This window comes from Molothrus aeneus, chromosome 5, assembly GCF_037042795.1.
Source record: "Molothrus aeneus isolate 106 chromosome 5, BPBGC_Maene_1.0, whole genome shotgun sequence".
In the NCBI taxonomy this organism is placed as follows: Eukaryota; Metazoa; Chordata; class Aves; order Passeriformes; family Icteridae; genus Molothrus; species Molothrus aeneus.
In genome coordinates this window covers 2703554-2726953 of record NC_089650.1, presented here as the reverse complement: position 1 = coordinate 2726953, position 23400 = coordinate 2703554, and the positions used below count along the sequence as shown (strand labels likewise).

Below are 23400 nucleotides of genomic sequence, written 5' to 3'. Positions count from 1 at the left end.
GAAAAAAAAAAAAAAAAAAGGAAAAAGAGAAAAGAAAAAAAAAGTACTGCAGAGCTGAAGCCAGAGGGAATGACATAAATACATAAATACAAGTGTGGTAAAAATTAAGATACAGCCTGCATTTCATACCTATTTGTATAGCTATGTATTTGAGTGACCATTTTTGTGTCATATTATCACCAACCCATGACTACCCGAATGCTGAGTTTTTAAGGTTGTAGCTGCTGTTTTATATGTTTTATTAATTGTTTACCTACAGTTGCAACAGCTTTGTAGTCTTAAAATTTAACCAGTGCCTTTTCTCCCTTCTACTGCTGCCTTGCCAGTTCCCTTGAAGTAAGTAGCTACTTAGCTGCTGAAATGACAGAATACCTACTTGATAAAAATCCTTCCAGAACAAAAACTCAAAGACTCAAATGGCGTATCTGAGGTACCCAGTAGCTTGCTGTAGTTGAAAATGCTTACTTGGAAATGCCTTAATTTGAAAATGCTTTAATTTGAAAGCTCTGTAATGAAAGTCTGTTAAGGATACACCAGAAATGAGCTATGGCACTTTCAGAAGCACAGATGGCTAATTGGCTTCAGTTGCAGGTTATGTCATTTCAATTAAATTTTATTAGGAAGCATTTCAAAGCCATAACTGATGGTTTAGGATAAATATAGTTCTTCATAAATGACCTATTGCTAACCTTTATTTATTCCTCTGTCTCCTCTCAGTGTTAATAGAGGCTGCTGTGACTGAGCTCTCCATGGCCATCTCTCATCTCATCCATGCCTACAGCAGAAGCTTTGATGCAAATTTCCAGCTTGCCAGCATCCCTAGGAGCCCTTTGTGTACAGACATCAGCCTGAATTCCCAGCTGAGCTTCACTGTTTGCGCTGCCCATAACATCCCAGAAGCCTGGGTGACCAGGTAGGAGGAGGGCTCATAAAAAGATGTCTTTTCTCTTTGACAAAAGTAATTTTTCACAGACACCAGCTCACCTCTGCTTTGGTGGTGGTCCTAAATTAATGTTAGAGATTGTGTGATGCACACCAAGGCTGATTGGACTGGGAATTGGTGTGGTCTCAGCAGGAAGGGTTGGAGGCCAGCTTGCCAAGTGAAACAAAGGGGTGGTTTTGCTTGAACCCAGTCTCAGTGAGGCTCTCTCAGCAACTTCTGCTCTTGGTTTGTTCCAGCCTTGTCATGTGGCTAAGGACCTGAATTGGTGATGTCCTTCATAGATGTGATTGAAGTTTAGAGAACCAAATATACCTGCTATCAGCATAACACAAGAAAACAAAAGCAAAGAAATATAGAAATAGAATTTTGATAGAAAAAAGAGACAATTATATAAAAAGCTAATAGTATTATTGTCTTCTGTACTCCTTAAAATTGGTAAAACTAATTGTCTCATCAAGTAGCTGCTGTTCCTAGTCTGAACAAAACTGGTGTTCTTACCACTCCAGTGTGATCAAAGGAGGACAGGTGAACACAGTCTGGCAGCATTATTTTAATGAGTTAAAATGTTGTTCTCAAAGTTTTTGTTAATTTTCCCATTGCTCCCTCTTTAGTTTCAATCTCAAATGACTGTGAGATCATTTACATTAGACTGTGAGCAAGAGACTGTGCTATACAGCATTATCTGTAATTAGCCATTTAACAAAAATCTGAGGGACTTTGCATTAGTTAAGGTAATAAATACAGAACTAGAATCACTATCCTGATTTCAGATGGTTATACCATTCCCACTGCATTTTATGTTTTACCAGAAAAATGTGATATTACACCTAGCCTAAAGGCCACTGATGAGTTCAGTGCTATGTTGGAGCACACAAAAATGAGAATCTTTCTTTCTCCTAATCTCTCTTTCCAGTCTTTCCAATATTCATAACTGGCATGGACTTGTTAACATGAACTGCTGCTCTAACACATGGTTTCCTCAAATTCTTTTATTGGCATTGTTCACATGCATGCTCCCCATTCTTATTTTTCTCCACTGCATGAATTCATGCTGGCAGTTTCCCTTTCCAAAGATCACATTATAATCTTGCAGCTGTTTTAAAATGTATTTTAACATGTCTATATTCCTGCATATGTATAATGTATAAAATGTATTCTATAAGAAAGTATATACATTATGATATATAATATATATGTATCAGTACTTTTGTTTAAAAAGCTGAACTTAATAATTTGATTGTATGTAAACCTTTTATTTCCTGAACTATCCTCCAACTCTTTGTAAAGTTTAGACTCTTTAGACTGTTAGGGGAAGTATTTCCTAGTCCTATAAGGTAATTTTTCCTTCACTGAACTGACACCTCATAGGTACTGAAGACTACAAATAATTTTCTTTCAATTAAAAAAAGAAAAAAAGAGGAAAATCCCCCAAATCTGCTACAATAATTATAAAATATATTATAATGTTCTGGAAGAGATAAGCCATCATTCTTCTAAATATGGCAAAGTCAGGCACTTTCAATCTGTGACTGCCTCAGATTTCCTGTTCACATTTGACTGTTTCCCATGTTCATCAGTCTTGTCCAGAATGAGATCTAAATCTGAGTCTGGCAGGAAGATCTGGAAGTTACAAGACTAATTAGGAACATTAGTAATTTGTAATCTATTTTGACTAATATTTTAAAAGATTTCAGTAAGAGGAATATGAAACAAGAGATATTCCCAGACCCAAATTTCACTCTGAAGCTGCTCAGTTCACTTTCTGAAGGCCAACACAGAGGGCTTTAATGCTTCTGCTGTAAAAATGTATATATTCCCTTGAGTACTGATCTGGTTTTTACAGATTGGGTAAAGAAGGTATAAATAGAATCATAGAATACCCTGGGTTAAAAAGAGCCTTAAAGATCATCCATTCCACCCCTACCATGGGCAGGGACACCTCTGACTATCCCAGGTTGCTCAGAGCTCCATCCACCCTGGCCTTAGACACATCCAGAGATCCAAGGGCAACCACAGCTACTCTGGACACCCTGTGCCAGGGCCTGCCCACCCTCACAGGGAAGAATTTCATCCTAATATCCAATCTAAACCTAGCCTACTTCAGTTTAAAGCTTTCCCTTTTCCTATCACTACATTCCCTTGTAAAATATCCCTCCCCAGCCCCCTTTGGGTGCTCTAATGTCCCCCTGGAGCCTTTTCTTCTCCAGGCTGAACAAGCCCTGTTCCCTCAGTCTTCCCAGGAGAGGTGCCCCAGCCCTCTAAGCATCTTTGTGTCCCCCTCTGGACCTGCTCTGACAGTTCCATGTCTTTCATGTGCTGGGGGCCCCCAGGGCTGGATGCAGTTCTCCAGGTGGGAGATTTCTTGTTGACTCTAGGATGAGCAAGCACCAGCACTTCACTTATGTCCAAATTTTTGTTCACTGCAATAATGGGAAAAAAAAATAATGTCAAAAACTTGGAACAGGACCCAGGTGTCTTTGAGATTTCTCTTTAATTGATAACTTTAGGGGAAAAAAAACCCAAAAAACTTAAAAACCCCTCCATGCACACATTACTGTGATATGAATTATTATAATTCCTTTTCTCATGTAAGGATGGATTTTCATAAGTTCCTGAGTGGTTGGATCCAAATATGCTGTACTGGACATAGTATATGACAATAAATTAACTTTTTTTTCTCTTTTGTAGCTACAAAGTTTTCTCTTTTTCCTGTTTACTAACCTATGCTGGGAAGACAATATGTCAAGTGAAGATTTGCAAAAATACTCCAGTTAAAAAATCCTTCTTTTTCCTGGCTGACTGGAATGAGAAGTAAGTTTTGGTCTGTGTCTGATACATGTTTGTCAGACAGATATTACACATCCAATGTTCTTTTAAAAAAAACAAAACCAGCATATTTTTTTATGCATGTTCTTCTGAGACAATTCAACTGCACAGAATACATAGAAACTTAGACAGATTGGAATAAGAAAGAAATGGGACAGCCAGAGGTAGGGAAATAGGACTGAGGTACATCTGGTCTGACAAAAATCTAAACTAAGCTGGTCTGTGATTTTGTTCACTTGAGAGGTCCAGGAGTGCTGGAACTGAAAGCAGATGAAACCAAAGGCTGTATTTCTGTTCCTTTGAGGTAGTTCCACCTTTTGGATCTACCTTTAATACATTTGCAATGCAGCTTGAGAACCTACTTTAACTTTTCTTCATGGTCTTTTTTTTTACCAAACAAGGCTGTTTGGGTTGTTCGGTTGGGGTCTTATTTGTTTGTTTGCTTCTTTAATTTTTGGAGGGCTATTTTATTTGGTTGTTTGTTGTTATGGTTTTGGGTTTTTTTATTAGAAGGATTTGCGGTTTTACAATGAGGACCTTAATTTGAGACTGGCATTTTAGGATAAAGGCTGCTTATTACCTGTCTGTCTCACACTCAGTCAACATTCATTTAAGGCAATGGTGTGAAAAAAAACATATTTGCAATAGATGAGACAGAGATACACTTTTTTTATGATTTCATGGTGATACGGAATTCTGTCAGCTTCTTGAAACTGACGTATTTGTGTTTACAATATTTGAAATTTTTGGTGTTTTGCATCACTGTGTACTGTATTCTAAACTTGAAAGCAGCTTGATTACATTAGAATTGAACAGAGGCCACAAGTCTGAAAAGGTTTGTTTTTGGGGTTTTGTCCTAATCACAATTATAATTGTATGTGTAATTATTAACTTCTGTTTGCCTTTTTCTGAGACACACATCAGTATCAAAGTGGTCAAATGGAAGAAGAGCTTTCCATGTCAAACACATTTATCTTAGTGGAGGGATATAAGAAGATTAGTATGTCAGTGTATGATTAAGAAACAAGAAACAAAATGGATGAACTTCTGCTAAGTGTCCAAATAAGGCCCTTGATTCAGCCTTCTGAATGCTGCCTTAGAACAGAGGATGGATGGAGTTAAAGAATAAAGCAGGGATTTATTCAAAGGATCTCCTCCATGGATCCACCTTGGGCAGCACAAGAGCCCAGCCAGGGCTGCACCCAAGATGAACCAAAATGGCCCCAAAATGCACCAGCGCTCCCGGGGTCTCTCACTGTGATCAGTTCTGCTCCATTTGCATCTTGCAGTTCATTGTCCCATTCCAGCTTCAGCCCCTGCAGTCCCACCCTGCTTGTTTTTTTCTCTCCAGCCCACATTGTTTGTGCTCTTGGGGCTGAGATTTGGATCATTTGTCCTTGGTGCCCAGCTGGAGCAGGAATTGTTTTGTCTCCCTGCTCTGTGCACAGAGCTCACCATCCCCTGATATGAACCCAGACCCACACACCAAAGCAGCACAGAATCTGAAAAATATAAGAGCTAAAATCTGAGGCATCACCCTCAGTTGTGTCCATAGCATATAAGTACATATCCCTCAGTCTTTTGTATGATTGGCAAGCAGCTGCTATCCTTGTGTTTAAAAAATCATATTATTCCCTTTTCCTCTGTAGGAATTTTCACCTTGTCCGGGTTTCGGTCAAGTAATTTCTTATGGTACATACAGGCAGATAACATTGAAGGGTATAAGGAGGATTATATTTCTTATGAGCAGTTTTGGCTTCTAAAAGGTGGCTAATGCTTTTCTGGAATTCATGTTACAAAACATTTGCTAAAACAGAAGATAGATAGAATAGAAATAAGTGTTTAGTGTAACTGAAGCAGAAATTTTTCTCTTCTGTTCCATGAAAATGTAAAGCAATCAGCCTGAAGCTTCAGGCTTTCCATTGAAGCTTCTCCCTTGCAAAATCATTATTAAATGTGCACAATTCCATCCAAATCTTATAGGAAAAAGAAGAAATTAAATATGCAGACCACATCCTTTCATAGGTCATAGTTGCTTGTAAGAGACTCTTAATGTCAGATCTAGAAGTGTGTGAAACATAATTGCATCAGTTTGGGAGAACATCTTTTTACTTTTTCTTGTTGCTTGATTTTCAAAAAAAAATTTCAAAATCCATTTCAAATAAATTATAAAGTAAAAACCCATAAATTTATATCTGTCTGGTAGGATTTTGAATATTTTCCTCAAACATTAAAGGTATGCACATATTTTCTGCCTCTAATTGATTGACCTAGATTTGTTTAAGTCTTAATACATGAGGGGAGGTTTCTTGAACCTCTTGTCCTGAGGTCTAGGCTGAGAATCTGGAGAATCAGGTATGCCATTATGTTTTTTATGTTTAACATTTATCCAGAACTGGATTTTGTGAAAAAATACTCTTTTTGAGTCAAAATAGAGATGCCAGGTGAGCATTTTAAATTAGCTAGCAGCCTTAAATGGAGAGGAGGTTTAGATTAGATGTTGGTAAGAAATTCTTTACTCTGAGGGTGGAGAGACCCTGGCACATGTTGCCCAGAGAAGCTGATCACAGCTGTTAAAAATGAATGGGGTAAAAGGTCACCAGGAAGAGCATCTGTTACATTAGGAAGTCAGATATTCTCTATATAGCTATGGATCATTCGGGCCATAAAATAAACCTAGCTAATTCAAAATGAGTTCTGATCTTACATTAGGATTGATTTGAACAGGGGAAAAAAAGTGTTTTGGTGATGAGGAATCTAGGTAGAGAGCTTCTGCCAAAGACAAGGCTTGCTTTATTTCCTCATTTTCATGAATTTAGTTTCTATTTTCAAGTACTTTAACCAGTTAGTGTCTAAACTTGACCATGATGGGGTTTTATGTATAAATATAACCCATCTTCTGTTAAAGTCTGTTATCTTATTTAATCTTTCTCAAAATGTTCTCAGAAATGATGGAAATAATTTGATTCCTAAGAAGCTTGCCTTGCGCAGTGCTTCTTCTGTTTCTTCTTTTTTGAGAGTATAGTTTTGCTTTAGAACGTGTAAATTACCTTTGGAAAGTGTGATTTTCTTCTTGATGCAGAGTCCAAACAGGCTGGTACTATTTAACATATAATGTGTAAAGTCCAAATTTGCCCCCCTTATTCTCTCATCAATTTCATTTTCTGGTGGCTGAGATCTCTTAGTTATTTTCATTGGTCTTAGCTGGTTGCTCTTGATGTATTTATTTCACCATCTCCTCTTTTTCCATCTTTCATAATTTATGTTAAACCTACAGACACAAAGTATGGAATTAACATTAAGCCAACAATTCATCACCTCAGATACTTTCTTGGCACTGGTTTTCGCTCTTCTCCCTATTTTGCTTGGCTTGTCTGTTTTGTTTCCATTCTCTCTGGGTTGCCCCAGAGCTTTTCTGTGTTGAGTGCTTTTAGGAAACAAGTTGTATAACTTTATCTGATTCCTGTGAATGGCACCTTCTCAGTGAGCAGCTTCTTTGTCTCATTTCTGGCCAGAGTTTCATCCCTTCTTAGTCACCCACTTGGCTCAGCCTCCTGCAGTCACAAAGGCTGAGACCAACTGGGTAAATTCAGATAGGCATTAATTAAAGTTCTGTCTTGGTTTTGCATTAAAGATGTGATGTTTTAGGAGAGGCTGTTGGTAGTTTTCTCTGTGTCTGACAAAAAGAACTAATTAGTGATGGCTTTGAGAGTTGGTATTCTGTTGGACTACTAAGAAGCTGTACATGCTTTTGTGTAAAACATGTTAAACATAAAAAAATCTTGGGAAATCTTGGCCAGGAAATCTCAAATTAGCAAACCGAAACCACTACAAGTTCTTAAAAGCAATACAGATATTCCTCTTCTTTGTGTATCACATATCTCCAGAAGGGCAATTTTGGTCCTCTTTGGCCCATACTTTAACTCTTGAGATGTGTAACTTGTCAGAGTTTCCAGGCTTTTTTCCTGCTAGAAGTAGTGGTGCATGTGTCCTAGGGAAACTCTAGCAAGCATTTGGTTTCTGCAGTGATGATATTGAGAGTTTTTCTTCACTGCTCCAAATTCAGACAGAGTGTTAACAATTGTCTGTATCACAAAATGCATGTCTTGATGTTTTTATTACTGTCTCTTCAAATCATTAATGGTTCTTAAAGTTAATTCTGTCAAACATTTTTATGTAACAAATGTTGTTGGCCTCTCAGTGAAAAAGACAGAACAAGTTATTTTTAGCAGGTAAACCAGTTCAGTTTCCCAATAACTGTTTCTAACTAATTATGAGTAAGGAAGAGGTCATGAGACAGGGAAAGCAGACTTGAAAGCTATAAATAGGGACACGTGGTAAGACAGTTGAGAATTGCTTCTCAATTCTGTTCATGGTACTCAGAAAGAGTGGGAAATGGCTGTCTTGCTTTGTTATTCAAAGAGGGAGGTGTGCAAATTTGCATCGTTTCCAAATGTTGGAAGACTGATGATCTGAAATGTTGACATTAATGCTGATTTGGAGTAGTTCAGATTTTCAGCTAAACCCATCTAATTTCTTTCAGTAGCTCCTCAGCACAGTCCAGGAAACTTTCCCAAATCCAATAGAAATTGATAGATTTGGAACTGGGAGCAAAATCGTATGCAGATTTTTCCTTTCACTATTACCATGTCTTACTTCTAGCACCCATAATTCTTATGTTTTGCAGGCCAATATGCTTTTAAAATGCAGTTTTTACTTTTGCTTGCTGTTTAAGTGTGACTATATCTTTTTAAAATTGCTGAGATGCATTCTTTTGTCACTCTATTACTCAGATTTATCTTTTCGTCTGTTTTCTTAATCTCCAGTTTATGCAGATCTTTTGTTTTCCTAATGATTATATTATCAATGTGGAATAATCCTTTTAGCTTCTAGCTCCTTATATTGATTTTGTTTATACAGAAAAAAAAGATGTAATTAATTTTACTCTCTGCTTAAGAAATTAGAGTTTCTACTGAATATACATGGAAAAGGCTAGAAAATTATCTGTTCAGGAAAAAGAAAATGCAGACTTGTGTGGGTAATAACACATGTGATCTTTCCATACAGCATGTAACTATCTGGTTCTTGAAATCATTCCAAGTCATTATTTTAGATAAATTTTCATAAACTGTATAAATGAACTGAATGACCAAGCAAGCTAGTGGTCAATGCAAAGTTGAGATGAATATTGATGAAAAATGAGTTTTCTCACTTAAAAATGCAAATCTGTCATTGCTGTTAAAACAACATCTGCCTTTAACTTGTGGTTCAGAAACATCACAACACCAAAGCACACCTGAACAAGAGAAAGATTATCATTCAGCAAATCTTGGCTTTTTAAGTGGTGTTTTCCTCTGAAGACACAAGACAACCAATAACTGCTACTTGACAATTCTCCCTTAACAGGCTCCTTATTGTGAAATAGCCTTTCACTGATAAGGTAATTCCAAAGCAAAGTTTAATTAAGTTCTTCCTGCCTTTGCCAGCTCAGTAGTTACCACTGAAGTGAATGAGTTTCTATCTGCCTCTTCTCAAATGCTGTGACTCAGGTTAATGGTTGCCAATGCTCATCAATGTATTGAAGGGATCTGCCAGTTGCATTTTCCTTCAGAGTGCAACTTCTGTAATTTATATCTCAATATATGTGTTAGAACATGTAGAAAAAATGTAGAAAGAACCCACTTGTAACAATGCTCAAATATTTTACCTTTTATTTTTTCTCTTTTCTGGTTTTCTTTTAGAGTCAACTTCCCTCTACGAATAAAAGCTCTTCCAAGGGAAACTATGCTGACAATAAGATTTCTGGGAATAAACAGTGCCTCTAAACATACAGAAGTGCTTGCTTGGACATGCTGCCCGTTGTATGCAAAGGAGTAAGTTCAATTTTGCATGACCTTAAGAAAAGACCATTCTTGAATAGTGTTGGAAACTACAACCTGGGAGAAATATAGAAAGAAAAAATTACTCATTTCAGGACCTCCTGTAATAAAACTGAGAGGGTCACTCACAGCAAACTACTTTGGATGTGCCAGTAAGAACCACATCCGCAGATGTCTTTTTCCTTTCTTTTCTCTCTTTCTTTTCACCCTCTTTTTTTCTCCCTCTCTTTTCTCTCTTTCTCCCTCCCTTCCCTCTTACCTCCCTTCCGTCTTTCCCTCCCTCCTTTTCTAGTTTTAGGTGACTCTTTAACGCTTTCTCTTTCTTCTTCACAATGGTTGTTTTTTTGGAGTTTTTTTCTGTTCTCACACACATTCATTCTGCTGAAATTGGGACAGTTAGTGGTGACCACAATGAGCACTTTTCACTCTCCACACCACTTTAGAAGCTTTCTTCTCTTTTCTAACCACTTCTTTCTGCACAGTATACAATGTAACAGTGGTTTAAAGGTGTTTGTAGTTTGAATGTCTCTGCAGTGAAGTACAAATACCCAAGGTAAATTTCTGCAGTGCTCTAAATGTTTCAGTATCACTGAGACACCTGAATTTAGACTGAGTCTTTGCAGTGTTAGGAGTTTTTTATTTGGGCTCCATAGCCCTGCAATAACCTCTGTGCAATAGAGGGATATGTTCAAGCCCCCCAAATTTCTACATTAGCATCAACCTCTAAGCTGTAGCTCTTTACTTATCTTGAGACATCTTGATCTACTTCTCTACATGGTGGCAATCACCATTCAAAACAAAAAAGCTGATTGCATGTATTAATTTGCTATATTTGATAGACCTTGTGTTTCCTTGAGCTTTTAATCTGAGAGGTGTAGGAAATTATTTGGACTGGGATAGATGCCTTTTCCACCTTTTCAGAGGAAACTCGAGGTAACTCTGCTCTTTTGTGAATAAGTGTGTAGAGCACTTAGCTTGAAGGAAGGAAAGAAGCATGAATCAAATCTCTGCTGCAAGGATTGCTGGGGCAATTTATTCAATTACTTTTTTTCGTAGGTAGCCTTAGGAAGGGCATTTCACTCTTCCATTGTGTATACATTTTTAAAGAAAGCATGAAATGTGTTTGAGGCATGATAACTTACTGAGGAAACACCACATTTACCTCCAAAGGTTCCTATAGGAGAATTCTGTTCTTGAGGACCTGTGTTGTTCTGGAGGATTTCTTCTTTGCCAGCATTCAAATCCAAAAGGAATGACTTTTGGAAGGCCTGAAAGTCCTCAATTCCCTGTGAGGTATATTTTTTCATGTATGCCATCAGAGCAAGAACGTTGTTTTTTGTTAGGTAAATGCCCACACCACCCTGATGGTTTGGCTGCAAAATGGCTCTGTTCTTTCCTGGAACACATAATCAGCACAGTGAAGGAGATAGAGGGCCACTTTCCTTTCATTTGCTGTGTGATTGGAGAGATCACTGCTGAAGTGACCCTTCAAAGCAGAAATCAAGGTTGAGTTGTTGCAGGAATGATTTAGGAATAGCACATTCAACACCCCCTAATCTGATAGCTGTGTCATTTGCAATTACAGTAATTACCACCACAAAGAAGCCTAAATGCCTTTTTCTCCTTTGGCCAACCACAGCTCCATAGGATTATTTATTCTCTGTGATTTCAATTGATAGACAAACTGGTCTGAAAATAAGAATTGCCCTGAAAATCCCCTATCTGCTGGAATGCAACTAAACTTTCCAGACTTATTTCAATAGAGTACTTCTGAACTTGGAAGTATGTACCAAGAAAAGATTTGTACTTCCAGTGTCATGCTAATATGTCAAAAGCTCCTTGTATTACTGCAAAGATTATGGTATTAGGGTTTTCAAATAACAAATTCTGTGAATGTGTGTAAAGAGATTAAAGAAATCTGACCAGAAAATCTTTGACAAAACATTTCTAGCTTGGAAAATAACACTTTCTCAAAATAAAACTTTCCTCAGATGTGAATTTGAGTTCTAAAAAAGTCTTAACATTCTTATGTCTAGAATTTAATTTACTGGGGAAAGGACAGAAATAAGCTTTTTGAAGAAGCCAGCTGCCCTGAGGTATTTGCCTGGGTCACCAAACATCCTGGTTCAAATCCTTGTCCTGGTTGGTCTCTTCTCAGGGTCAGTGAAGATAAGGACACAGTGTGGTTCTTCTTTTCCTATTCAGATGCTTGATAAAAAGAAAAAAAAAGATTGTTTTGTTAAACATTGGAAAAAAGAAAATAAATGTCAAACATGTTTTTTTTAAAATACTGTTCCTCATTTCTGTCCTGTTATATCATTGTCTGATTAAAACCACAGAAATTCTAGTCAAAGTTATTTGACTAGAATTATGTTAAAGAGAGAAGGAAAAAAAAAACCAACAGTTTTATGTTATTCCCAGGTATTGTTTAGTATCTTGATCTGTTAGGGCAAAAGAACACTAATTAAAAAGTCTCTGAATTTGCTCCTCTTTGTAAATTTTATATCTAATTTCTTTTCTCAAACAACTATTTTCATTGTATGGTCACATCCCATCTTTGTATTTTAATACTTTAATTTGAACTGAAGATTAAAAAATATGAACTTAACATGTATACAAATTCTTTTAATTTGTTTCAAGAGGTGTGAAGTTTCTCATGCCTATGAACACGACCATGTTGAAGTCTCGTGCCAGGTCCAAGTAGTTATTTGTAGTTATTTGCTGAGAGTTTACCACTCCCATTTTCCTCTAAAAAATATGAATCAGATTGGATAAGAAGTGAATTTATTTATTTATTTATTTATAAAGAATCAAATCTAGCTCTTTAAATAAAGCATATTACTTATTTTTTTTATATTGCAATCTCTTTTTCTCACCTGGCCCATTTTGAAACCACACAATACCTAAAAACATCCTCAAGAATTTGGCCAGCTTTAGGGTTTTTGTTGTTGCTAAAGACTTGTCAGTGAACAGATGTTTAGCAAATTTGCTTAATTTACATTATTTCCTGAATTCTAGTGTTATCTTGCACTCTTGTCACAGTTTTCTTGCAGTGTGTAGATTTATGACATGATTAGCTGCTGGATACACACTGTAGCCTTAGCCAAATGTGTTGGGACTCCTGCTTATCAAACTGACTTCCTGAAAGTATTCTCCAAGCATTGCCTAAATTGAGTTGTTTACTCTAAAATCATTGCATGTAAGGTAATTTTGTGATTTTATATTTTTGGAACAAAAATTACAAAGTAATCAGGAACATAAATGCAAAAATTTTTTCGAAGTCTGGAATAATTTTGTACTCAATGTAATTATAACTTAGAAATTTATCCTACAAACTTAGGGAAGTTATTTAAACTAGAAATTGTGGGGATGGAGGTTGTGGTCCTTATAAATGTCTGCAGTACATTTAGCATTAATTTGTAGTTGAAAATTGTCTCTAGTTTGAATTTTCTAGAACTCTGTAGTATTTGTAATTATAATAAAGGAGTTATTTCACAGTATCATTCCAATGCAGAATTAAGACTGCTTGAGTCATAAGATATGGGAAAGGGTTTTTTTATATATTTTAGCAGCTTTGCATTTCCTTTAAATTTAACCTCAACTCTCAACTTCTGAGACTTAAAATGTCAGGTTTGGGGACACTTACATTATTTTTACACAGTACTTTGTCCTGATTTTCCCATTTTATTCAGCCTAAGCAGTAGCCCTACTCTAATATTATGTACATTTTTGAATGAACACAGTGATCATGAGTGTAGCTGCCTACTTGCGCAGTAGGTGAGCCATCACATCATCTTTTCTCAGCCTTGTCAGAGAGTTGACTTCAAACAGCAGCCCTAAATCAGTGCCAGTAGAGCCTTTGGTGGTGCATCTCTATCAAGAAGTCTCATTAGATGCTAGAGGCAGTTCAAAAAGGGTTTGGAAGCCTGTGTGCCAGCTTTCCATTCCTTCACATCAGAAACTGTGTTACTCTCTTGGGCTGAACAGTTTACTGAACAAAACAGAAATCCATCATTTTGGGGCAGTTGGGGAGTTGCAATGGCCCCCACAGTTCCCCCACATTGCTCTGGCTTCACTGATTCTACCACAATTTATTTTGGTATTTCTGAATCAGACAGAGCAAGCAGCAAAACTTTCCTCTTGTGGGGAAAATCTGCCATGGGACTTCAGGGTATAAGGCTGACTTTATCAACTTAAGATAACTTGAGCTGCCTTTAAATAGCAATGTCATTTTCTGTAGCAAGATGGGAAGGTTATTTTAGCTCCAGTTATAAACAAGAGAAGGGATTCTGTGTAATTCCAAAATGAATAAATGGCAGTAGGCACAGAGCCTATCACAGGATGATTACTTTCTGATCTGCTTGATGGTGAAGTTGTTACATGAAAGCTATTTTCTCTGTCTGTGATCATTCTAGGAGTCTTTAAAAGGTCATTACCCTCACCTCGGGGATGGAAAAACTGCAATGGTGGGTGGAATAGGGAGTGACCTTCCTGAGCTCATCAGCAGAACCAAGTAGCAAAGAGAAGAATCTGTCTATTCACTAAAGGATATGGTTATCAAGATGATAATTCCTTCATTTTCAGAATGGATCCTACCCTCTCACCTGCTTCTTTTTCTAAAAATAATGATGCATCTTTTCCCCATTTCATTCATCCACTTGGCCCCTGTTGTTGTTCCATTTCTGTTTCCAAAATCTGATTTTTCTGAGGAACGCTGAATGTGCTGGTAGTGCCCCAAACTTGGCTGAGTGTGCTGCTGGTTTGGGCTGGGGTAGAATTAATTTTCTTCCCAGTGGCTGGGTATGGAGCTGTGTTTTGGATTTATGCTGAGCACAGGGTTGATAATGTAGGGATGGTTTTGTTACTGAGCAGGGCTTGCACAGAGCCAAGGCCTTCTCTGCTTTTCTTGTTGCCACACTTGGCAAGGAAGTTGGGGCTGGCTGGGAGGAGACATGGCCGGGACAGGTGATCCCAACTGACCAGAGGGACATTCCAGACCATGGGACATCATTCTCAGAGCATAAAGTGAGGGGGATAAAGGAGAAAGAGTAGAGACATTTGGAGTGGTGACATTTGTGTTCCCAAGACACTGTTACCTGTGCTGGGGCTCTGCTCTTCTGGAGGTGGCTGAGCCACCTGCCTGCCCATGGGAAGACGTGAATTAATTCCTTGCTTTGCTTTGCTTTTTTGCATGACTTTTGTTTTCCTATTAAATTTTCTTTATGTCTGAGAAGCCCATCTGCCTTCAACAATTCTTCTTAGTCTTCCTGAACAGTCTTTAGCCACATCTGTTTTAGGTGTAAATGAGTTGAAATAATGAGCTTAGGAAAGGTCTCAAACACATCTAGAGCTCCTCTGAGGTCTATACTACTTATATTTGTCTACACAGGTTTCCCAGGAAAAAAAATCCACTGAATGTATTCTTTTTTAAACGGCCCCATAGTTTTAGAGCACAATATGAAAGTGATTAGCAGTAATGAGAGCTCAAAAGGGTAATTTAGTCTTCATGTTCATTTATTCTCAGCTACTCCTCTCCCTCCTAACAAAAGTGCCAATTAGTTCAAATTATGATGTAAATCTTTGTCAACAAAGGATTAGTTGAAGAGATGCAACTCATTTATTAAAGGTCATCTGAGTACACATCACAGGAAAACCTCTTTGAATCACCATTGATCACTTCCTCATTCACATCAATTACCTAAATGAGAGAGACTTCATATCACACAATTGCTTTCTTCCAAGTATCTTGTTCATATCACAGCTCTTTTTCTCCCTCCATTCCCTTGCAAATCCACCTACAGCTGCAAAAAACTTCAGAAAATAACTGTCTTTAATCCTCCTGAGCTCTGTTCTCGCAAAAAAATAAAGTAAAATGTTTGTGCTAACTACACAAACAGCTTAAGAAGTGGAAAAGAAAAATTAGTCCTGAGTTAGGTTTATACTCATTTATGTTGACTGTAACAGTCACTTTGTGGGAGTTTCTTCAATCTTCTTCAGATGGCTTGAAGCAATTTATTTCAATTTGCAATTCAAAAGATAGTTTCTTTACAGCAATATTGCAAATTCGTGCTGGGATCAAATGGTCCATCTGGTATCTCTTGAACCTCCTAGGTGAAAGGTGGGAGTTCAAACCTCATTTACCTGGCTGGCTCCTTCTGCTGCAGTATCTAGTGATTCTCTCAGTTGTTTTGACTGAGCAGTGTTTAAAAAATCTTAATAAAAATTATTTGTCAGTAAAAGATGAGGTACTGAACATAATCAGATTTCCAACTTCAGTACTCATTAAGATATAGACAAATATCTTAAGTACTTAAGTATCTTAAGATTTCCAACTTCAGTACTCATTAAGATATAGACAAAGGGATAAGCCCAATGAGTGATATCTTCCTTTATTCAGGTACTGCAATATAAATTTGAGTTGGTTTGTTATGCTTAGGATTTACACCCAAACTTTCTGATTTTATTCAAGTTCTCTAGATTGGATTGTGCTGCCCTGCCAAATCAGGCTGAGTTTCTTATCTGCTGGCCACATGCATGCCTGTTGTACTGATAAGACTTTCTTGTGGGTGTAGTGCTAAGACTGGTACTTCAGACTATAACCTTTCATCTGTCCAAAAACTCCATGTGGCACATGTGGTACAAACTATCCCACTCAAACTCCTTTCAACTCTTATTGAGACTCTCATATCATACTTCCCCCTCCCTGCCACCCACACATAAAATCAGCAAGGATCCCTTATGGAAGCAGTAGATAGCCATGAGTTTCTTCTTTTTGTGGAATAAATATGCTGCCCTCCACCTTTTACAGCATATCAATGTTTCACAGTCTCTACCATATTTGCCCTCAAAATTAAATCTAGGGACAGAAATATTGTATTATCCTTATTTTTACACCTGGCTTAAAGGGCAGCCCCTGTCACACAAGAAGCCAGTGGGGAAGTGCAGAGCTGACTCAGAATGTCTTGGGAGAGGGATTTTTTTTCATGAACCCTGCAAGTGCAGAGATGCTGCTGTGGCAGTGAGGCCACCAGGATGCAAGCTCTGCTGTGGCATTCACTTTCTCTGAAAAAATTCCTTTGCCCAGGATTTTTCTCCTGGAAAGCTGAGAGGCCTCAGAGAAAAGGAAAACAATTCTTATCTCATTGGCTTCTCCTGTGTTGTGCTCACATGTGGAATGTGTTTGGAGATTGTTTACCCACAGGTGATTGTTTCATTGGATTCTGGTGTGAGTTGTTTTCACTCATTGGCCAATCAGTGCCAAGCTGTGTCGAGGCTCTGGAAAGAGTCATGAGTTTTCATTATTATCTTTTTAGCCTTCTGTAAGTATCCTTTCTGTATTCTTTAGTATAGTATAGTATTCTTTAAACTAATATAGTATCATAAAGTAATAAAAGAGCCTTCTGAGAACATGGAGTCAGATGCATCATTCCTGCCCTCGTTGGGACATCCCTGCAAATACAATACTCTGCTGGCTGAGGCCAGATTTGTACTAGTCACATAAAGATAAAGGGTTTGCTCTCCTTTTGCTTATCCTTTGAGCTCTGCAGTTCCATGATTTCAGTGATTACCAGTGCAGTGTTTCTCTCTCTCTCTGTTTCCTGCAGGAAGCTGGTCCGTGGAACCGTGCTGCTTAGCCTGGCACCGTGCAGCACACTCCCCACAGCAGTGATCACCCCGGGCATCTGCAGCACTGAGACACCAACCTCAGCCACCCTGCAGGTGAGGAAGCCAGAAAACAAAGCAAAAGGCTTGTTTTCTAGCAAAGTGCGAGGAAAAGGGGTGTTCCCACAGCTCATCCAGACCACCCAAACTCAAAATCCAATGTCCATTGCAGCCACTCAAAGAATTACATCAGGTCTGCATGGTGGTTTTGTCACCTTTCCAGGCTGAGTTAGCAACTGGGTATTTCAAGGACAAAGCCAATTGTTTTCTGTATTTAAAAATGCTAATGTCTGTTAGCAAATGAAATGTAAAAGCAGATATTACAGATAAATGAGCCTGGCCTAAAAATAACCTTGTTTTAACAGACGAGCAAATGGGGATTTTCCAGGCTGAGGAGTTCAGTCGAAGACCATGCCTTAAAATAGCTCCCTCTATTAATAATTCAGGGAAGTTGAGACAGTAAATGGCTATTAATTTATATATTAATTTATATCTACTGAAAGAAATGAAACCGGATTTCTCATTCTGCCCCCCCTCATTTTCAGCTATTCCAGCCATATAGCAGTATCACAATTTGTGAGCATGCTGGAAATATTGTAAATATATATTTTTATAGAAAATCTAGGCTTGGGTTGGAAGAGACCTTAAAGATCATCCAGTTTTTTGAGTAAGTGTTTTATAGGGAACAAATTTGTTAACTTTTAGAAAAGTGATGCCTATCAAATACTTACATTAAAAATTAGATAGAGATAAGATGTTTTGGTGTGCATTAATAGACCAAATCTGGATGCAAATTGAGTTGAATTTTGAAGGACAATCTGAATTTTCAGATAAGTCTACTCCGATTATCAAGTAACTTGTGTTGTAGTTTTGTTTGAATGTTTGCTTTCTCCGTACCTTAACAAACATTATCCTTCATTTCTGACAGGCATGTGTAAGAATGGTAAATTGGTAGATTCTGTACAATATATTTATAAATTCAACATCCAGAAGAGAAATCAGGAATCCAATTTCCATCTCTTGCAGTGACAAGCTGCACATCAGAAATAGCCTTACTTTTCCAAAAAGCAAAACAAACCTACATTAATGAAAGGTTTCCATTCGGGAATCATCTCATTAAAAAACAAAAAAAAAAAACCAAAACAAAAGGTGGCAAAAAGTTCAGTTTTGAGCTTAAGTAGTTCTAATACAATTGCAATATGATGGCTGAAATTTTCCCAGGAAAGTTAGGTTCCACTATTTCTGTGGATGGAATTTATCACCACAACTTTTAAGTAACTTACTACATACAGTGAGCATCTTCAAATAATTACCCCCACTTCTTTTTGTCATACTTTGTATACTCCCTGTAATAATCCAAGATAGCATTTATTGACACTTGTATTTGGAGATTACACATTGCTAAAAGCCTTCTTTTTTTTTCCTCTCTCTCTTTTTTTTTTAATAAAGATTGACTTCCCAGAAGCTGATTTGGAGTTCATTAAACCTGAAGCTGAAGAAAGAAGAGGTGATCTTGTAGAGCCAACCCAAGAGTGCCTGAAGCACATTGCAAGACTTTCACAGAGACATTCTCTCTTGCTGTAAGTTGTCCCCACCTCACCCTGCTGGTTCTTGCTATGCTGTACTCACCCTATCAATCACAATTAAATGTATCCAATTTGTTAAAAACAAAATTTTTCTCTGAAGTAGCCTAGCTTGGCTGATTTGAGGCGTAACACCTCTAAATGAAAGAATAGATCACAGCAAGGCCTAACAAGGCCCTGGAGGTGGCAGTGCATTTTATCAGTATAGAAAAGGATTGTTTTTCCCTTTCTATTACTAGATCTTTTCATGTCTTTGAGGCAAGAAACTAATTTTTCATTCAAAACATAAGATTTTCAGGAAATGCAGTGCATCTGTACCGGTATTATCAAGAACACCTTTAGGTCCAATGGAAATCAGCCTCCTTTATTTATTAAACACTCAAGCTTCAGATGGAGCTCTGAAATAAATGGCCTTTGAGAAATCTGTTTCAGGTTATAAGCAAGGAAAAAAGTATGGAAAGTTCAGGTTCCACACAAGGTGGATAAAGACACAGTGGTACAAAACACACTCTGAACTGAGGTAGATTAGTATGCTCTGCTACATGAGTGTTGTACTACCAATTAGGATTATGTACTGCATAAAGTAATTTTGGGCGTAATCAGAGTGGAATTTGGAACACAGGTGCTCACAGAGAGCCATTATACTAATGGCAGTTAATTGTGTAAATTAATCCTCCATCAAAGGTCAAAAGGTGCATTAGTTTTGCAATAACTAAACAACTTAATTCAGCACTCTCAGTGGGATATGATGTATCTGTTAAGAAGATTTTTCTGTGCTGATTTCTATGTTGGTGGTTTGAGGGTTTTTAAAATTAATTTATTTTAAAAAAGAGTTGTGTTTTATGTTTAACTCAACTTTTACAAAGACAGACAAAATGTAAAATTATTTTTATTAACCATGGGATCTGTGATTTGAAGTTTAGTTATTCTGTTTAAAAATATGAATGGGATGTCAGTATTTTATTATGAAGAGCCACGGTGACGGTGAAATTTCCATCTACAAAATATGCTTTAGAATGATTTAGGGAACTTCAAACCACTGCCTGTGACCTCTGTTACCATGGCAAAAATATGGTTTCAGTAAGAAGGAATAAGATCATTAAGAAATTAGCAAAGTACAAAGTAATTTGTCAAAGAAGATAGGTCATGCCCTTTCTCTGCTGCTTAAAACCTTGATGTCCATTTTATTGAGAATGCTGCATGGTTCTTGTCTTCAAGACTCAGGAAGGACACAGTAGATGTGCAAAGTGTGCAGAGAGGGGCAGCAAATATCATGAAAGGGCTTAAGCTTCTCTTTGACCAAGAGAAGCTAAAAAGGCTGAGACTATAGCTTGGAGAGAAGACTAGAGGATGTCTCTGTATGTACAATTAATTTTTGTAAAATCATGATGGTGATGGGCAAGGTAAATGCCTCATCAAATCCTACAATATTTGAACTTAGGGACATTCAATGAAACAACTAGGAAATCAATTCACAACAAATGGAATAAAGTGTTTCTTTACACAGTCGGTGGTGAGATTTTAAAGTCTGTCACAAAGCTGTGAAGGCAGATGACAACATCACCACATTTGTGAAGGCTGAACACAAATTCATGGATAAGAGGTTCATGGATAGGTTTCAGAAAGGACCGATCCTATAACATCCCTAATACAACAATTTTGGGGTTCTGTGGGAATATGAAGGGAAAAGACCACTGAAAAGTCACCCATTTGGAGTTTAGGCTGTGCTAAATTCAGGTCCTTGGATGAAAGGCAGTGGTAATCCTGTGTTTTCCCATAGTTTCCATAGTTTGGTTTTTTTTTGTTCTCCTGTCTTACAGGCAAAGCTGGTCTAGTAAATGAATCATCTAGGGAAGGGTAACATATCTGGGGTTTGAATGAAGCAATTCCATTTTTTAATGGTACTTTTTTAATCCAGAGGAATCTGTCAGCCTGTAAATTTTGTTGTATCTGTATCAGAGGAATTCTTTTAACCTTTCTCATTCATGAAATACTTTCTCTTAAAAAAATTGTAGCATGTTTGTATCCCAACACATTATTGCCATGATATTTGAAGATTTCTTCTTTTCTTTTTTTTCCGCATGTCAAGAAAAAGAGAGGAATCTAGGCAGCTTTTTTAGTGGCAGTATCACTCTGTGATGATGCTTCAGGCTTACAAACCTCAAATATGACTTTGAAATAAGTAGGTGTCTGTGTCAGAGCATACAAGAAACCTTTCTCAGTCTGTCAGGATCCTTCTGTTCATCCTACTACATGCAGAGGGAATATCTGAATGGACAGAAAACTCTTAAACCAATGGTAGAAAAGGAAGAAACAGTGGTAAAAACCAGACAGCTGCATGCTTGTTGAATCCAGCAGTGTTATAAATCCAACACTGCCACAAAACTGACAGCACAGACAGCCTGATTCTGTTCCTCCTCTCTGCAGGGTCATGATCCAAGTCTGCTCCTGGAATAGATGCAAATACAATATATTTTTATATATAGTATCCAAAAATTGATTGCACCAGTAGCTGTGCGTAGTCTGTCCAGTAGCTGGATCCAGATCTCCCTGCTCTCCCCAGCTGCTGACACCCTCAGCCTAAAGTAAACACACAAAACACATGAAAACCCTCAAGATCCACAACTAACCGAGCTGGTTGCTGGTGCTTGTGCCTCTTCCTGGTACGTGGATGTGTGTCTGTCCCAGATATGTGCTCCTCCTAGCAGCTCAGGCTCTTGTCTTTATGGTAGGTGGCTCAGACCAGTGGTCCCTTGGCCAGCTCTTCAAATCTCACCCACTCTCTTGGATGTTGATTAATGAAGGTGTTGTTGAGTGGGACTGAAGGAAATGAATGTGCCCACATGGCTCTTGTGCTTCTCACAGTCCCTCACTCTGATCTTTGGCATCATCACCAAGCCAGACCAGAGAGAGCCAAGAGGAGAGGTCATTGGTTACTGCCAGCTGCTTTGGCTGATCTGCAAACATTTCAGATGTAAGCTTCTGGTTCCTTTTAGGATTAATGTGTTTGAAATACAAGCCCCAGCAAATTCTGCATCTGAGATTAAGACTGCTCTTTGAACCTGGTGCAGCTTGCTTGCAGTGTGTCCCAGTGAAGGGATGAGAGACTGGTGTGAAGCCAGGATCATGCCAGTCTGGTTTCTGACATCTTTATTTCCTTCATTCATCATTTTCCTTCTACCTTACTTTTCCCTCTCTTCCAGCTTCCCTTTTCCTGTTGGCCACTTGCCTGGAAAGGATCTCGTTTGCTTACCAGTGGTCACAAAAATCCTGTAATGAGGTGGGATTAGATCTACTTCCAGCTGGGTGAATAGTGGAAGAGATCTTTTCTAGACTGTCCACGGAGGAGAAACTTTAAAGTGAAAATCAGTGCTGGGGGACAGAAATTTTTGTTTTCTATCTTCTCTGCTCTCTCCTGTCTTTGCCTTTTGTCATGTTCTCCTTTAGTACTGAAAGTGAACAAAAAAAGCAATTCAGAAGCTTTTAAACTTATTTTATGCTCTTTCCCCCTCCCACCAAAAAAGTAAAAACACCAGCTAACAAAGCCTTCAGAGAAGCTGTTTTCTTCATTGAGTTAAAGGGATTAATCAAATCCTGAACAGAAAATAACTGAATTATTTAGGCTATAAGGTATTTTGGTTTTATTCATGTTAAGCAGAAGGCTATATATTTTAATATATATTTCACATGGAGGGAAATTGAGATACACCTAGATAGATACACCACCTAAAAACTATAAACTTAACTTTTATAAAAAAAGAGGTTTAAATAGCATCTTAACCCTACTGAGAAAAAGAAATGCCCTTATTTGCTTAACAATCTACAGATCCTATATGTATGCAAAATATTTTTACCATCTTAAATGTCTTATTAAATGTTTATATAAACTCTGTTTCAACTAAGAAACTTAAAACTTAAGACACTCCTGCCCCACCCACCCTTTCATTTCATCTCTGATCTTTAAAGCATGCAAAGAGAAAATGGCATTGCCTCTGAGTAAAGTCAGAGAGAGAAATCTGTTATTTAGAAAACATGATACAAGGATTGATTTCTTATCACCCTTTGCAAGCTCAGTAGAAGCTTTAGCTGCTTTAATCTGAACAACAGACTGTCTAGTTTGGAGGATGCTGTTTGAAAGCTGAAATCTCTGCTTAAAGTTATCATTTGAAAGAGGTCCTTTAGCTGAACTGTCCTGCACAATGTCATCCAAATACACAAAATAACCAGACAGGCAGTGAAGTTTTAGGCCTGCTTTTATCTCTCTCTCTCTGTGTGACTTTTTCACATGATCACAAAAGCATCTATCTATTGTCACAGAAGACATGCTATGAATTCTGGAGTTGTTTCTTGAAGTCATTACCAAAATGACACTTTTCCTGAGCTGCTTACTGAAAGTCAGGATTGGTATCACAGTTAAGTTCATCTTCTGCATACATTTATGAGCTTCTTCTCCTAAAGGGAAGAAATTAACATTCACTAAGGAAAAAACATGCCCATCTTTGTGCTG

At 37.7% G+C, this 23400-nt stretch overlaps 1 protein-coding gene across 1 annotated transcript in view; it reads left to right on the top strand.

Moving 5' to 3' along the window:
- Nucleotides 1–23400, top strand: part of PIK3C2G (phosphatidylinositol-4-phosphate 3-kinase catalytic subunit type 2 gamma) — a 189138-nt gene that overhangs the window by 45436 nt on the left and 120302 nt on the right. The window contains exons 10-14 of the mRNA XM_066550141.1: nucleotides 718–913; nucleotides 3632–3754; nucleotides 9511–9642; nucleotides 17253–17367; nucleotides 18760–18890. Of these exons, the coding sequence (XP_066406238.1) occupies nucleotides 718–913; nucleotides 3632–3754; nucleotides 9511–9642; nucleotides 17253–17367; nucleotides 18760–18890 (697 nt within the window). The remainder of the gene's footprint in view (nucleotides 1–717; nucleotides 914–3631; nucleotides 3755–9510; nucleotides 9643–17252; nucleotides 17368–18759; nucleotides 18891–23400) is intronic.